General features: G+C 33.0%; 1 protein-coding gene across 1 annotated transcript in view; it reads right to left on the bottom strand.

The window, feature by feature from the left end:
• Positions 1-3591: 3591 nt before the first annotated feature.
• The window catches only part of LOC127706292 (DNA-directed RNA polymerase I subunit RPA49-like), a 38484-nt gene continuing 26080 nt past the window's right edge, over positions 3592-15995 (bottom strand). Inside the window, exons 8-12 of the mRNA XM_052210806.1 lie at positions 11130-11226; positions 8617-8756; positions 6677-6767; positions 4877-4999; positions 3592-4095 (exon numbers count right to left, since the gene is read on the bottom strand). Coding sequence (XP_052066766.1) covers positions 3942-4095; positions 4877-4999; positions 6677-6767; positions 8617-8756; positions 11130-11226 — 605 coding nt within the window. The 3' untranslated portion in view covers positions 3592-3941. The remainder of the gene's footprint in view (positions 4096-4876; positions 5000-6676; positions 6768-8616; positions 8757-11129; positions 11227-15995) is intronic.

Genomic DNA, 15995 nt, shown 5'->3' with positions numbered 1-15995 from the left:
GTTTCAGGACAATAACTTGTGTGTAAGTGTATGGATCTTAATGAAATAGTACTACAAGGTTCCATATCACAAAGGGAAAGCTGGGTTTGAGTTTGGGGGTTATGGTACCAACGGTTAAGGAATTAGGGGCCAAAAATAAGCATTTTAGTAACTTCCAGACATACTTGTGTGTTAGTGTATGGATCTCTCTGACATAGTACCACAAGGTTTCATATCACAAAGGGAATGCTGGGATTGATTTTGGGGGTAATTGCCTCCAAATTTTAGGAATTAGGGGCCAAAAAAGGGGCAAAAAACAAGCATTTTTCTAGTTTCATGACAATAACTTGTGTGTAAGTTTATGGATCTTTATGAAATTGTACTACAAGGTTCCATATCACAAAGGGAAAGCTGGAATTGAGTTTGGGGGTAATTGCCCTAAACGTTTAGGAATTTGGGGCCAATAAGGGGCCAAAAAACAAGCATTTTTTCTAGTTTCCAGACAATAACTTGTGTTTAAGTGTACGGATCTCTCTGAAATTGTACTGCAAGGTACCATACCACAAAGGGAAGGCTGGGATTGATTTGGGGGGTAATTGCCTCCAAATTTTAGGAATTAGGGCAAAAAAGGGGCAAAAAACAAGCATTTTTCTAGTTTCAGGACAATAACTTGTGTGTAAGTGTATAGATCTTAATGAAATTGTACTACAAGGTTCCATATCACAAAGGGAAAGCTGGGTTTGAGTTTGGGGGTAATTGTCCTAAACGTTTAGGAATTTGGGGCAAAAAAACAAGCATTTTTCTAGTTTCCCGACAATAACTTGTGTTCAAGTGTACGGATCTCTCTGAAATTGTACTGCAAGGTACCATACCACAAAGTAAAGGCTGGGATTGAGTTTAGGGGTGATGAATCATAAGGGGGTTCAAAAAAATTTGAGGGGTGATTTTTTTTTCCTTTTTTTTCTTTAAAATTTTCCATTTTAAATTGGTTATTTCTGATTTATATATAAAAGCAAATAATAATGATATGAAAATTTTTAAGTTCTTAAACCACATTCATTCTGTGTCAGAAACTTATGCTGTGTCAAATATTTAATCACAATCCAAATTCAGTGCTGTATCAAGCTTGAATGATATGTCCATACTTGCTCCAACTGTTCAGGGTTCTCTGCGGTCATATCAAGCTGCGCCCAGCGGAGCACTTTATTTTTGTTTGTTCTTATGTTGTGCTATTACACAGTTATCCTGGTCAGGGGTTGGGTTTTGAGCACGTGTTAAAATTTTAACCCTCTCTTTTTTCTGTATTAGCTTGTCCCTACCTAGTATCCCGATCCGAAACCACGGAGGGATCTGAATTCCAAGGAGCAATAAAAATGGATCAGATCCCGATTTTACTTCCCCACCGTTACAAACTTTTCATTAATTGTTCCTCTGTATTCAAATCCTAAGTCCTTTCATGGATTTAGGATCGGGATACCCAGTGTGTTGTCCCATGTCAGGAACCTGTTATTCGTTGCTGGCAAGTCATATTTGTTTTTTATCTCTTATTTTTATACAAAAATTTAAAACACCAATTCATAAATGTGGTGTCTCAAGTGTTTACGTGTTTTACATTCATCAGGAACGCTTATTCACAAAAAATTGAAAGCCAATGGAGAGTTCTTGTCAAACATTTGGACTAACTCAAATTTGTCAGTCACAATATATAGTATACAATATACAGTCCAATATACAAGTCCAATCCTATAATTGTATAAAAAAAATCATTTCCTTGTGTCCGACAATTGTACTGACATTGTAACAACATATGTAAACTATTATGACAAACTTTATGTTAAAAGATCTTTTTTGTTGACGCATGTGCTATATATTTCAAGTCAAAAAAATGAATGAAAATTCACGTGTTGTCATTGAATTTCTTAGAAAATCAAAATGAGGCTACATTTTGTATTTGTGACATTATTAAAAATAATTTAAAAAAGATGTTTTTCTTATCAAGTCATTGTTTAGCTATGATTCATTGTGAAATAGGTCAATAAATCCTAATTTGAAATTTGACCTGGAAATAGGGACCATTTTATAGCTGTATCGAAGGAACTACTTTTTTAAGGTATTGTAACATCTAACTCACTGTGAAAACAATAGTTCAATACCACAAAGCTGAAAGAAAGAAATTTTTCTGCATGACTGCAACTGCAGTAGTACAGTTGAACACGTGCTCTCCCATTTTTGAAGCCATTATATGGGCATAAAGAACAATTATATTATTTTTACTTCTGTATGTGTTTGGTCTTTCTTTTTGGAGCTTTTGTGTCATCTTATCCACTGCGTTTCAAAGTTATAAATTCATTTTCATCATTCTTCTCCAGGATGTCTGCTTCATCTGAAGACATTCAGTAATAGTTATCCCATGAGGACGCGGTGTGTCAGTGTAAGATCACCCCAATGGCGGGAGGCCACAGGATGATCTTACATTGACACACCAAGTCTGAATGGGATAACTATTTTACATCCCAGCTGTAACATATCTAGATTAGATAAAAAAAACATTTACACTTCATAAAATCTAGATTAGAAAACCACACAATCATTATAATATACTTTATATATTACTATATAGTATATACCCTTTATGAGCACCATACACAATGTTTACATATGTTAAATTAACAGTGAGTTTATATCCAGTCGTCATGGTGTAGGGGTATAAATCGTGGGTCTATATGCTAAAGGTCTTGAGTTCGATTCCCAGCATAGACACTGGATTTTTTCTACATAAATTTTGATAATAAGTCTTTTCTGTATAAATATTTCGAAGTTTTATTGTGGATTTGACATTCCCGCCAAAATGTTACAGAACAAAGGAATGCATGCAGAACAAAAAAACTCAAGCTTGGGTGATCTGGTAGTGGTGCTCCGGCTCATATCACTCCTGGTAGAACAAAGGAGCTGGGATGTAAGATCATTTCTAATACCAAATGTTAAGCCCTAGTCAGTAAAATGCTTTAAGTAATTGATTTCAGTAATACAAGCATTCTCTTACCTTGACAACCTGAATTTTAGACAAATTTTGAAGAAAAAAAAAACAGATCAACAGTAAGCCATAATTTTTTGTCTGCTAAATGTAATGAGTATTTCTCTACAAATTTCGTTATATATAGACAATCCATACAAGAAGACAGCTCTGATAGTGATATGTTTTAAAGACACTTGTCTATTGTTGACGACCATATGTTGACCTTTAAATGTTTTTGTAACGTTATATCAGTTTGTCTTACATAAAATTATACTCAATTGTTGTTTTGACCTTCTCTCCTTTTTCCTTTTTTTTTTATGTCATCACAGGATTTTTTTTTGTCATGAGCAAAAACATGTTTATCATTAGTGGAGCAAAAAATGCTTACTCTTCAAGTTACCTGTGGTCACTCTCAGTTTTTGATTTCATATTTCAGTTAAGTTTTGTGTGTAGTGTTTTGTGAACTGATGTGTTTTGTTCTCTATTTCTCTTTGCCCTATTATTGTCTACAGATTTTTTTTTTATTACCCTTGAAATTTTTCTTTTTTTCTTCTTTTTCTTTGATTTTTAGGGGGACAGTAATACTATGACTAGCATTGTTTGCAGAGCAGGACAGACATCCTATTTCATTTATTATGAATTTTTAAGGGGGATAATATTTTCTAATTTCCATAACAGTTTTGAATTTTGCTATCGTGTTCACAACACAAACACTGTTTTATATAATTACTGACTAGACAAATGAAGTATTGATAGATCATGCACACAGTAACTAATAATATTCTGAGCTTATAAGATCTTGTACAGAGTAATTTACACTATTCTGAGATTATTTTCATCAATTATTTCATAAGACGATCATGATGATTCTACACAGAGACTTATTCAAAAGGTTCTATCCATTACTGATACTGAAATGAAGTCGAAAAAATTCATAATTCAATCACTATCTTCTAGCTTTTGCCTTCCTTGTTGTTGCCTCTGGAAATCTTAAAGGTAATTGAAGAGTTGCACTCTTGATTTCTAGTTTCTCTCCCAGTTCTGCTGTTATCTTCTTGATTTTCATTTTACACCCAATTTCTCTAATGTAAGTGTCTAAACTGCAAATAAATATAACACAGAATTTAGTATACAAATTTGGTAATTGTGTAAACAGAACTTAGCTGGCTTTATAATACATCCTTGAGTTTCAGAACTACCTACAGATGTTAGGATAATAAAAAATATCTTTGGCCTATACCATTAACATAGTGGCCACCAAGTACAGGTAACTATATGAACTGACAACAGTTGCATGTTGTTGTCTAATGATACTGACATTTAATCTACATCTACTTGTATTTCCAATAATACTTTTAAGTAGAATTAACAAGAATACATGTTTTCACGTTATGCACTGTTAATAAAGTATGAAGTTATTCTGTGCAGGAATAGCTGATAAAAATGTGATGAAAATTTTTGTTTAAAGAACTGACACTGACAGACAGACAAGGTGATTGCAATATAGTCCCCACTCCTAAAGTTGGGGTACAACAATAATAATGCACGAAAAGGGAAAGTATATTATCATTGCAATGCTTAAAAACAATTTTATGCCCCCCCCCCCCCTCCATCACTGGAGGGGGCATTAAGTGTTGCCCTTATCCATACTTACATATGTCCCAAAATTAGTTTCCATTCTCTAACTTTAGTTTACCTCAACCAAATAACATGAAACTTAAGCGCAATGCTTATTACCACAAAACACAGATCAAGTTCGAATTTGGGTTGCGTCTTTTTTACCGTTCTCGAGTTATGCCCCTTTTTAACGTTATATGTAACCAGGGGCATCATTTGTGTCCCATGGACACATTTTCCATCTATTTTACACATATATATTACCTTTTTCCACCTAATTTGAGGTCTCTTTGTAAATCATTCAATGGTAAATCAAACTCATCTAGAATAAGACAAAGCACCAGAATGTATAATGTTAATTTGTCTTTCAGACGGGATGGAATACACCTAAAATGAAAAAAAAAAAAATCTCTGGAGGCAAAGATTAACTTTATGGTATGTATTGGCATATACATGTATCAGAGCAGGGCTTCCAAAAAATAATTGAGCTAGCCAGACATTTTTTTGTGTGTCTTATCCTGATTTTAATCCCTTAAGACTTAGTAACAAAAGGCAACCATAGTAATCAGTTGGGCATCATATAAATTATGATTGACACAAAAACGGTATTTGACTTGATTTTTAATATAAATTCCATGTTCTGGCGTTAACTGTTAAATTGACAGTGCACCATTCGAAGTGTGCAACATCAGCGTACTAATATCTGCCCAAGACTCTTTATTTGTGCAAAATTACGCTGTCAATAACTTCACTTTCGTTTTTAAAAAGTACATTTTCCTTATACCGGATGTTGACTTGACAATGGTAACACACAGACCATGGACGGATACATAAAACCTGTGTACGTATACAAAGCACAATTGACAAAAATAATTGAGTTTAAGTAGCTCATTCCGCGTTATTTCTAAAGGAAAATACTTGAAATGAACGTTAGATAAAGGTATCAATGATATTTTTAGCATTTTTGAAAATTCGGATGCAAAATTAAATCTCACATCTGCGCACATGCGCATGAGTGTACTAGTTCAAACAACGTGGTTTTGACGATTTTTCACTTAAAACACGACTGTTTTGGAAGCCCTGTATAAGAGTCAAATTGTACAAAAATGCACAAACAGATTTATGACAAAGCCCTTTCTTTAACAGATTGGTATGGTGTTTCTGGCCACTTATACTTCCTTAATTTGGCACCAAGAACTATTTCAGGATATGTTCAACATTGATGTTAGGTTTCATTAAAATCCAAGTACTTTGAATTCTATGTATTTTGGAAGCCATTTCAAATATTGCAACTGACAAATTTTTACACTGTAATCAATTTGGAATAGCATATTGTACCTGATAATCACATTTCATTTAAAAGCCTGGCAAAAATATTTCTCAAAACTTGTGACATTTTAAGATTTTAAGGAAAATCTGACATTAAGAACCTATTTGGAATAGCATATATCATACCTATATAACAATTTTCTTTAAAATCTTAGAACCAAAATTGTTCAATTACATTTGTGATTTATTTTTTTAACAAAAACTATCATTTTACCATTTTTTGTTCTTCTTAAAATTTTTACTTACCACTTATTTGACACTGGGAATCAAATAGTACTTTTCAGTGACTAATAAATTTATGTTGCCACTAAAAAGTTTTCATTGCCAGTTTTTTCCAAAGACAAATGTTAATATTAACTGCCAAATGGGAGGGTCTGTTAGGTGACACACATATTCTCTTGTTAGGCCTAAGAATTCAATTTCACTAATTAATTTGTAGGAATGCTATGCAAAAGCAGTGGCGGATCCAGAACTTTTCATAAGAGGGGGCCCGCTGACTGACCTAAGGGGGGCCCAGCTCCAGTCATGCTTCAGTGATTCCCTATATAATCAACCAAATTTTTCCCACGAAAGGGGGGGCCCCGGGCCCCCCTTTGGATCCGCCTATGAAAAGTTTTAATACCAACTTATATAAAGTGTTGCAATACATACTATTGGCTTAGAGAAGAGGCAAGTTAAACTTAAGATCAATTTTTTTATGGGGTATAACACACAACAAAGCAAATTGTCATTTACCGTATTTGTCTGTTCCCAGAGTCTATCAGTAACGTAAAGTCATCATATATAAGTTTTCTGATTTTATCTGGCCATTCTTTTGGCAAAGGATCTGCAAAATAATTAAATTACCTAGCTCCCTTTGAATGTAAATGAAAAACTACATTTCTTTTAAATAGAAGTACATATCTGTGATCAAAATATTTGATCATTTCCATCAGCCTCATTTATCTTTTTCAAAATAAGTGACTATTATTGCAGTATTTGTTTCCAGTTTTACTACTGGTCTCCTTTTATAAAAATATTTACTTAAGGAATGAAGAAATAACATCAAATATGTGGTGCACATTTTTGAGGTTATTTTGAATAGACAGAAAAAATATTACAGTCATTCCTTATAATTTAATTCTAAATTCCATTTTAAGGAGTAAATCATGAAAAAACATTGATGACGTCATAGTCACATGACAAAATTATGTCTATGAGCTGATAGACAAAAAACTGTCAGCCAATCAGAAGACATGTTACATCCAAAATTAAATTATATGCTTATATTAAACCTTTTTCCTTATGTGACAATTTGTCTTCTGATTTTCTACAGATATAACTTTTTCTACAGATTTTCTACATATATCATGTATATATATAACTATTACAAGTTAAAAAAAAAAAAAATTTGTAAGGGTTAGACTGTATCTAATGTTAACTGGAAGAAAAACTAAGTCCATTTATAAGTAAAATATGGATAAACAAGTACAAAATTTTAATAAAAATTTCCTTCTAGATACTAGCTTTTGATCATAAACAAACTTATGTCCATGTTTGGTACAAATCCAGGATAGTTTGAGAAAGTTATTAAAATTTTAAAAACTTTAACCACAGAGTGAATGTAATGGTTCCTGGCAGAAAAACTAAGTCCATTTATAAGTAAAATACGGAAAAACGGGAATTTTTTTTTTACAAAATTCACTTTTGAATACTATCTTATGATCATAAACAAGCTTCTGTCTAAGTCTGGTAGAAATCCAGGAAAGTTATTAAAATTTCAAAACTTTAACCACAGAGTGAATATTTGTGGACGCCGCCGCCGATGGAATGTAGGATCGCTATGTCTCGCTTTTTCGACAAAAGTCAAAGGCTCGACAAAAATACAACCCTCAAAACCATAAAAAAATGTCTTGCTTCTACAACATTTTGTTACTCAATATGTCATTTCAGACAAGAAGGGTTTAACTGTTTCCTTCTACCATTTGTCTACTATAAAAATTTAAAACCTTGACATAAATTTTATTTCCCATTAATATCACTTAAATTTTGTTGTAATTTAAAAATTGGGTCAGAAAGTGGTGAGTATTATCTTTTTTCACCTTACCCTTTATTTTTCTTTTCAAAAAAAGAAAATCTTTCTATCACAAGATCCCACATCAGAAGTAGCTTATGTCTTATTTCCTATCTCAAGTCTTAATGTGTTTAATTATTTGGAGAATTAGTTTAAACAGTATTTATTAATGAAAAATTAAAACAATGAAGTAGAACAATTTTACATTTGGAAAATTAGGTCTCAATGACAGATATTTGTTTGTTTCTATTAATTTATTCACAACATTTATAGACTAGGAATGATTTAGAGCTTGACATATTGTATAGACACCTGTCTATTGTTGAATATTGTATGTTTCCATCTAGATGTTTTTTAGATCTTTTTGTCGTTGGGTTGCTGTTTCATTATCAAATATACCCCACATCTCCTTCTATTCATACACAAGTACATCTGTGTCATAAACTGTCTTAACATGGAACATCCTAATTTATAGAAGAATATCTTTGTACATACTCTTTGCTGGGTTGCTGATTCACTGATCTATACCCCACATCTCCTTTTAATCATACACAAGCACAGTACAGTAATAAACTGTCTGTCATGAACATTGTAATCTACATAAGAATATGTTTGTACATACTTTTCGTTCTAAGTTCTTTGGCTGGTTTCATATAGACATACATTAGATAATGGAGATACATTAGTATCTTGGACTTGTACAATCTCTGATCTGTGGATGAAGGCAACACTGACAAGTGGTTCAGTATGTATTTTGGATATCTGATAATAAAAATATACAAATTAATATCAAATTTTTAAAACTTGCATAGCATATTTAACACTTCAAAACTAAACACTTTTATATAGTTAGAAATGCTTGATATCAGCATTATGCATTAGACCTTATTTGTATTTCGAAATCTGCGGTGATTTTGCAACACTTGTATTATTGACATCATACAACAATCACTTTTGTATTTCAGCGTCCGACTTTTCTTTTATGACATCAACATTTCACAGGAATGTCTGTAATGGCCAGTAATGGCAGACAAATATCAATAAGGTGTTTTTGTGATGCATGGCTGCAAAGCCTAAAAGTGTATTATTTTAGTATTTATTTGAGGAAAATATATCAATCTGGATGATACTCATGCGTTTCACGAATTTTAACTTATTGTTCCTGTTATTGGTCAATTTGTTCTATTCTTTCTAAAACCAGATTAATCTCCTCTTACAAGTTCTTTTTTTTTTTAACACAAAGGTAAAAATTTGTTCATTAAGCCATATTTTATACTTACATTTCATTGAAGCTTTCATTCAATAATTGATAAACATTTTATATTTTTTTATTTCAGGTGAAAATAGAGCGACATGTAAATCCCAAATCTACCTTCCTCTTTCCCTCATTTTCAGCTTGGGCACAAAAGGAATAAAAATTTATAGGGTAGAGGATTGGAGGCACTCAAATAAATTAATAAATATGGGTGGCTGCATTTTGCTTTGATTTTTATATGAATTATAAATAAAATGAAAGTTCGTATTTCATGGGTGGTTGGGGTCTTAAAAAAGTGCCTCCCTTGCCACCCATGCGTTTAATAACTGATTTCTTTATGATTTCCTGATTCATCCTTGTCTGTTGAAGATAAAAAAAAAGAAGAAAAAGACACAAGTCTTTGAATTAAAGAACAATGCACTGTATATTTTCAGACATTAAATGTCAATATCCTGCCTCGAAAAAGCAGCTCAGATAACATTTTAGTCTAAATCAGGACAGACACAAACTATAAAACTTAAAGAGAAAAAAATTAGTAATTGTTGCTCTGCATCATATATTTTCGAAATTGCAGGATTCTTATACAGTATAATAATGTACAGACTAATTTGAGTTGTATTTCTCAGGTGGGTGGTTGTATTTCTATATGACTTATTTTTAACCATAAATATCTTTTACTTTACAACAATTAATTAAGTTCCACAGGAGCGTAAGGATATTCACAGAAAATCACCTTAAGAAACTACAGGTATGACAGTATTATCCATTTAAAATACTGTTTATGGGGTTATCTTTGCATATGTTTTTTCGCTATTAGACTTAAGATTTTATTCTAGCTGATTTATTTATTCACCATTACCCCAGATTTACAATGCAATGAAAAGGGATGGTGAAGTCTTGACAAGTGCATCACAAATATAGCAAAATTAGATACATGCGAAAAGTTCCTGACAATTGGTACAACAACTTGAATATGCCTGTTTAAAACAGTAATTCTCATAACCTTTCAATTATTATTATAACTTACATTTATTTATAAGTTACTGAAATTGGGTTTTGAACTAGCTTTCTGTTACCTGGTTACTGTGAATATTGAACTAGCTTTCTGTTACCTGGTTACTGTGAATATTGAACTAGGTTTCTGTTACCTGGTTACTGTGAATATTGAACTAGGTTTCTGTTACCTGGTTACTGTGAATATTGAACTAGGTTTCTGTTACCTGGTTACTGTGAATATTGAACTAGCTTTCTGTTACCTGGTTACTGTGAATATTGAACTAGCTTTCTGTTACCTGGTTACTGTGAATATTGAACTAGCTTTCTGTTACCTGGTTACTGTGAATATTGAACTAGCTTTCTGTTACCGGGTTACTGTGAAGATTCTAAGATTGGTACTTTGTGGCTTTTGACAATTTGTTTGTTGTTTTTGTGGAAGTAAAGATCTAATGTGTCAATCCCTTTCCAACAAATTTTTACATTTAGTTCTTATTCTGTGCTGTTACAATGTACCACTGTCCAAGGTTGGGATGGTTGAGTGCTCACAAACATGTTTATAGCATTACCACATTTCTTGATATGTATGCCTCTCTAAAGCAAGGAGCCAGTAATCCAGTTGTTGTTGTTAGAGGCTATATGTCATAATTGTTGGTTAAATATTATAGTTTTTTTTCTTCTCACAGCCTTTTATAGTTTGTCATATTGTATAGTTTTGCTCATTGTTGAAGGCAGTCAGTAACAAGAAGTTTCATTGGTAATAATACTACATCCAATTATTTTCATGTGGATTATTATCCAGGGTATCAAATAAACATTTTTTCTACATATTTATCAATTTAATTTTTGTTTTTATATAAAACCAAGCTGTTATGGAAATTACTAACTCCTCTTTTACATTCCAGTCTTTGATCTGTGTTTTAGTGGAATCATAGAATACTTGAGCTGGTGTCATCATGGCATCCATTGCCTGCTGATTTAGCACTGAAATAAATTCATATCAAATGTTATTTGTCTTGTTATTGACTTGCAAATGTTTAATTCTGAAAAAAAAATAATTCAATACCTTTAGTTAGCATAATATGTGAACAGTATGAATAAAAGAGATGTGGTATCAATGTCAATGAGACACCAAACAAAACAAATTAAAGAACAATAAAGGGGAAGAGCTGGAAATTACCCACTGTAATTCTTTTACTATTTACTTCTATGTATGAGTCTTTTCTGATATGGTTTTAGACAGTAATAGTGTTTATCAAAAATATGCTTTCTGTAACTATGATATTTACCATTAGATGTAGTGACCAGATTCCTCTCATTATAAATGACCATATATCAAAGTAAGGTTTCATTCTGATAAAGCATCTTAAAACCACTTTTCTGAACAAATATTAATTCATTTTTAGTAACTATGACCTTGAACCTTGTGACCTTAAAATGATTAGGAATCTTCCTCTCATTAGATGTAACCATATATTCTAGAAAAGTTGCACTCAGAGATATCATATTTGATTGAGCATCAAGAAACCAGTCTTGTTGCACATATTTCTGTCTATTTTTTTATGTTTTTTTTAACTTAGACCTGCTGACCTCATAAATCAATAGTGATCTTCCTCTCATTATAGCCTGTCAACACTGAGGTTGTAAGTTTGAAGCCTGCATGTTGCAGGTGTGTTTGATTCCTATCTTAATTAACTAGGATTGCCAGTTTTCTTGTCTAAGGTTGTTGTTCAATCTGTGCACTCAGCCTTCCAATAAACTAGAGGCTCTCAAGAGCCTGTGTCGCTCACCTGATTCTACTTTGGTTTTGGAAATCATGTAAAAATAGATTAAAATCATAACAGATACCCCAATAATGAGTGAGGCCAAATTTGGTTTAATATTGGTCCTGTAATTTAATAAAAAATCCTGGTGGCCATCTTGAACAGTAAATCGGCAACAAAGTAGCAACACTTCATCAGCACCTCATAAGAAACATTTAAGCCATGTTTTGGTTTCATTCCATTCAGTGCACCTCTAGAAGAAGCATTTGCATGTATTTCCCATAGGGTCTTATGTTAAAGAAAGTCCCCCCATTGGCGGCCATCATGGATGAAGGATCAGCTTCAAAGTAACAAAACTTAGTCAGCACCTTATAAGGAACATTCATGCCATGTTTGGTTTCAATCCATTCAGTATGTGGTTCTCTAAAAGAGGACATTTGTATGTATTGTCCATAGGGTCCTTTGTTAAACATTGTCCCCACCTGGCGGCAATCGTGGATGAAGGATCAGCTTCAAATTAACAACACTTGGTCATCACCTCAAAAGGAACATGCATGCCATGTTTGGTTTCATTCCATTCAATGGTTCTCTAAAAGAAAACATTTGTATGTACTTCTCATAGGGTCCTATGTTAAACTAAGTCCTCCGCTGGCGGCCATCTTAGATTATGGATCGACTTCATAGTAACATTACTTGGTCAGCACCTCATAAAGAACATTCATGCCATGTTTGGTTTCATTGCATTCAGTGGTTCTCTAAAAGAAGACATTTGTATGTATTTCCCGTAGGGTCCTATGTAAAACTAAGTCCCCCGCTGGCAGCCATCTTGGATGATGGATCAGCTTCAAAGTAACAACACTTGGTCAGCACCTCATAAGGAACATTCATGTCATGTTTGGTTTAATTCCATTCAGTGGTTCTCTAAAAGAAGACATTTGTATGTATTTCCCATAGGGTCCTATGTTAAACTAAGTCCCCCGCTGGCGGCCATCTTGGATGATGGATCGACTTCAAAGTAACAACACTTGATCAGCACCTCATAAGGAACATTCATGCCATGTTTGGTTTCATTCCATTCAGTGGTTCTCTAAAAGAAGACATTTGTATGTATTTCCCATAGGGTCCTATGTTAAACTAAGTCCCCCTCGCTGGCGGCCATTTTGGATGATGGATCGGCTTCAAAGTAACAACACTTGGTCAGCACCTCATAAGGAACATTCATGCCATGTTTGGTTTCATTCCATTCAGTGGTTCTCTAGAAGAAGTTCAAAATGTAAAAAGTTAACGACGACGACGACGACACCTGACGACGCCGGCCGCCGGATGCCAAGTGATGAGAAAAGCTCACTTGGCCCTTTGGGCCAGGTGAGCTAAAAATGGCCGAAAGAATATAGCCAATAGTGCTGAAAGTGGCGTTAAGCACCAACATTCAATCAATCAACCATTCTGTCATTATAAATGTCAATTTCTCCAAGTAAAGTTTAATCTGATATACAGAGTATTTGAGTTTGCATCCAGAAACTAAATAACTGATGGACTGACTGACAGGTCAAAAACTATATACCCCCACTACATTGAAGCATTGGGTATAAAACAATAACCAAATGACATCTAGAGGGCAACATCCAGATCTCTTTTCCTTATGCTGAAAGCTAGCATGACAGATATAATGTAATATTTTGTAAAAGTGCATAATGAAAATAGGTAACACAAAAACTTATCAAGTCATTTAATAAATTGTCTGCATTTTTTTTCAATTTGGTTTCTACAAGTACATACATATAAATCAATTCCGAATATGATAGCTTTTTAACGAATATATTGGAACCACCTATAACAATAATGGATATTTGGCTGTGAGTGTTTTTTATTGTTGATTTAACATCTCTTTGACATTTGCTTCATTACTATATTTATCTTTATTAGATCTTACAGACAGTTAACTTTGATGTATGACATAAAATCATATCTATCATTTCCCAGCAGTGTTAAACCATTATAACTCTGATTTTGTGCTCACATGAAACGGATGGCACCTAACGTTACCAATATTTATGTCAGATTCATAATTCATTTATCAAGACTCTTTCCTATAATTACTTATCTAATTATTGTTCATTAAATTTCACTGATATCAATCTTTTTTTACTGCAAAAAGGAAAAGATATAAGTCTGAATTCTTGGCTCTTCTAATTGAAAATCACAATCATGACTAACATCATTTATGGGATGTTAACAAGACATTTAACTTTATGCATCATATGAAACAGGTGTTAGCTGAGATCAAGAATGAATAAGTTAAGCTGTAAGCATAGATAAAACTTTCATACATCCCTTGTATGCATTTGCTTTTTTTGTCACTATAGTACTTTTTGAAAGTTTCCTTTAACTAGGAGATAACAGGTTGCATTGGAAGATTTGTAGGCATGAAAATTGATGACTGAATTCATTTTAATAGTGACACATCAGTGACATCGATAAACACATGTGTTACCATCAAATCAAACACTTATGCCAACAAAACTGTTATCTAATGTAACTGTAAGAGAACATCTTTATATTAATCATTTAAAAATCAGTAATATGATTTTTACACTTGTGTGAAAAAATTCAGGCTGTCAATTGCTAAATTGATGTCCTGAAATTTATGGCTTTATAAATATGCACTTTGAAACAGGGTTATGCATTTCTTTAGGATGTCTTTTTTATAAAGATATAAAATAAACATTTTCAGTAAAATTAATTCAGTAAAAAAAACGTTTGTACATTCATTTTCTGACTTTATATATTGAGAAAAAAGAATAAATAATTGAAACAAGAGTGCACACGCTGAAATGTCTCCCCTTCTTTACTCACCATTGATTTTATGTTGATAGTCCTAAATATAAAGCTTTACTACAAGTAACACATAAACTTAACATGATCCAAGAAAATGAGGTCAAGGTCAGTTAAACCAAACGAGAAATACATGTACACCTTACAATCATTCAATAAAACAAACATAGTTGACCTATTGCTTATAGTTTCAAAGAAACAGTCTTAACCAAGAAAACTTAACATTGACCAATGAACCATGAAAATGAGGTCAAGGTCAGACGAACCATGCCAGACAGACATGTACACCTTACAATCAATTTATGCATTAAATATAGTTGACCTATTGCTTATAGTATCTAAGAAACAAACTCAACCATGAAAACTTAACATTGACCAATGAACCATGAAAATGAGGTCAAGGTCAGATGATACCTGCCAGACAGACATATACACCTTACAATCCTTCCATACAACAAATATAGTTGATCTATTGCTTATAGTTGAAGAAAAACAGACCAAAACACAAAAACTTAACACTGAGAAAGAACCGTGAAAATGAGGTCAAGGTCAAATAAAACCTGCCAGACTGACATGTACATCATAAAATATTTCCATACACCAAATATAGTTGACCTATTGCATATAGTATTAGAAAAAAAGACCAAAACTCAAAAACTTAACTTTGACCACTGAACCATGAAAATGAGGTCAAGGTCAGATGACACCTACCAGTTGGACATGTACACCTTACAATCATTCCATATACCAAATATAGTAGACCTACTGCTTATAGTATCTGATATATGGACTTGACCACGAAAACTTAACCTTGTCCACTGATCCATGAAATGAGGTGGAGGTCAAATGAAAATTGTCTGACGGGCATGAGGACCTTGCAAGGTACGCACATACTAAATATAGTTATCCTATTACTCATAATAAGAAAGAAATTAACATTACAAAAAATGTTGACTTTTTTTTTCAAGTCATCACGTCCACTGAACCATGAAAATGAGGTCAAGGACAATGGACATATGACAGACGGAAACTTGGTAACATAAGGCATATATATACAAAGTATGAAGCATCCAGGTCTTCTACCTTCTAAAATATAAAGCTTTTAAGAAGTTAGCTAACGCAGCCGCCACCGCCGGATCACTATCCCTATGTCGA

Source organism: Mytilus californianus, unplaced genomic scaffold (genome assembly GCF_021869535.1).
Source record: "Mytilus californianus isolate M0D057914Y unplaced genomic scaffold, xbMytCali1.0.p SCAF_1, whole genome shotgun sequence".
Taxonomy (NCBI): domain Eukaryota; kingdom Metazoa; phylum Mollusca; class Bivalvia; order Mytilida; family Mytilidae; genus Mytilus; species Mytilus californianus.
Note: the sequence above shows the minus strand (reverse complement) of the source record. Positions and strands in the feature narration are given on the sequence as shown.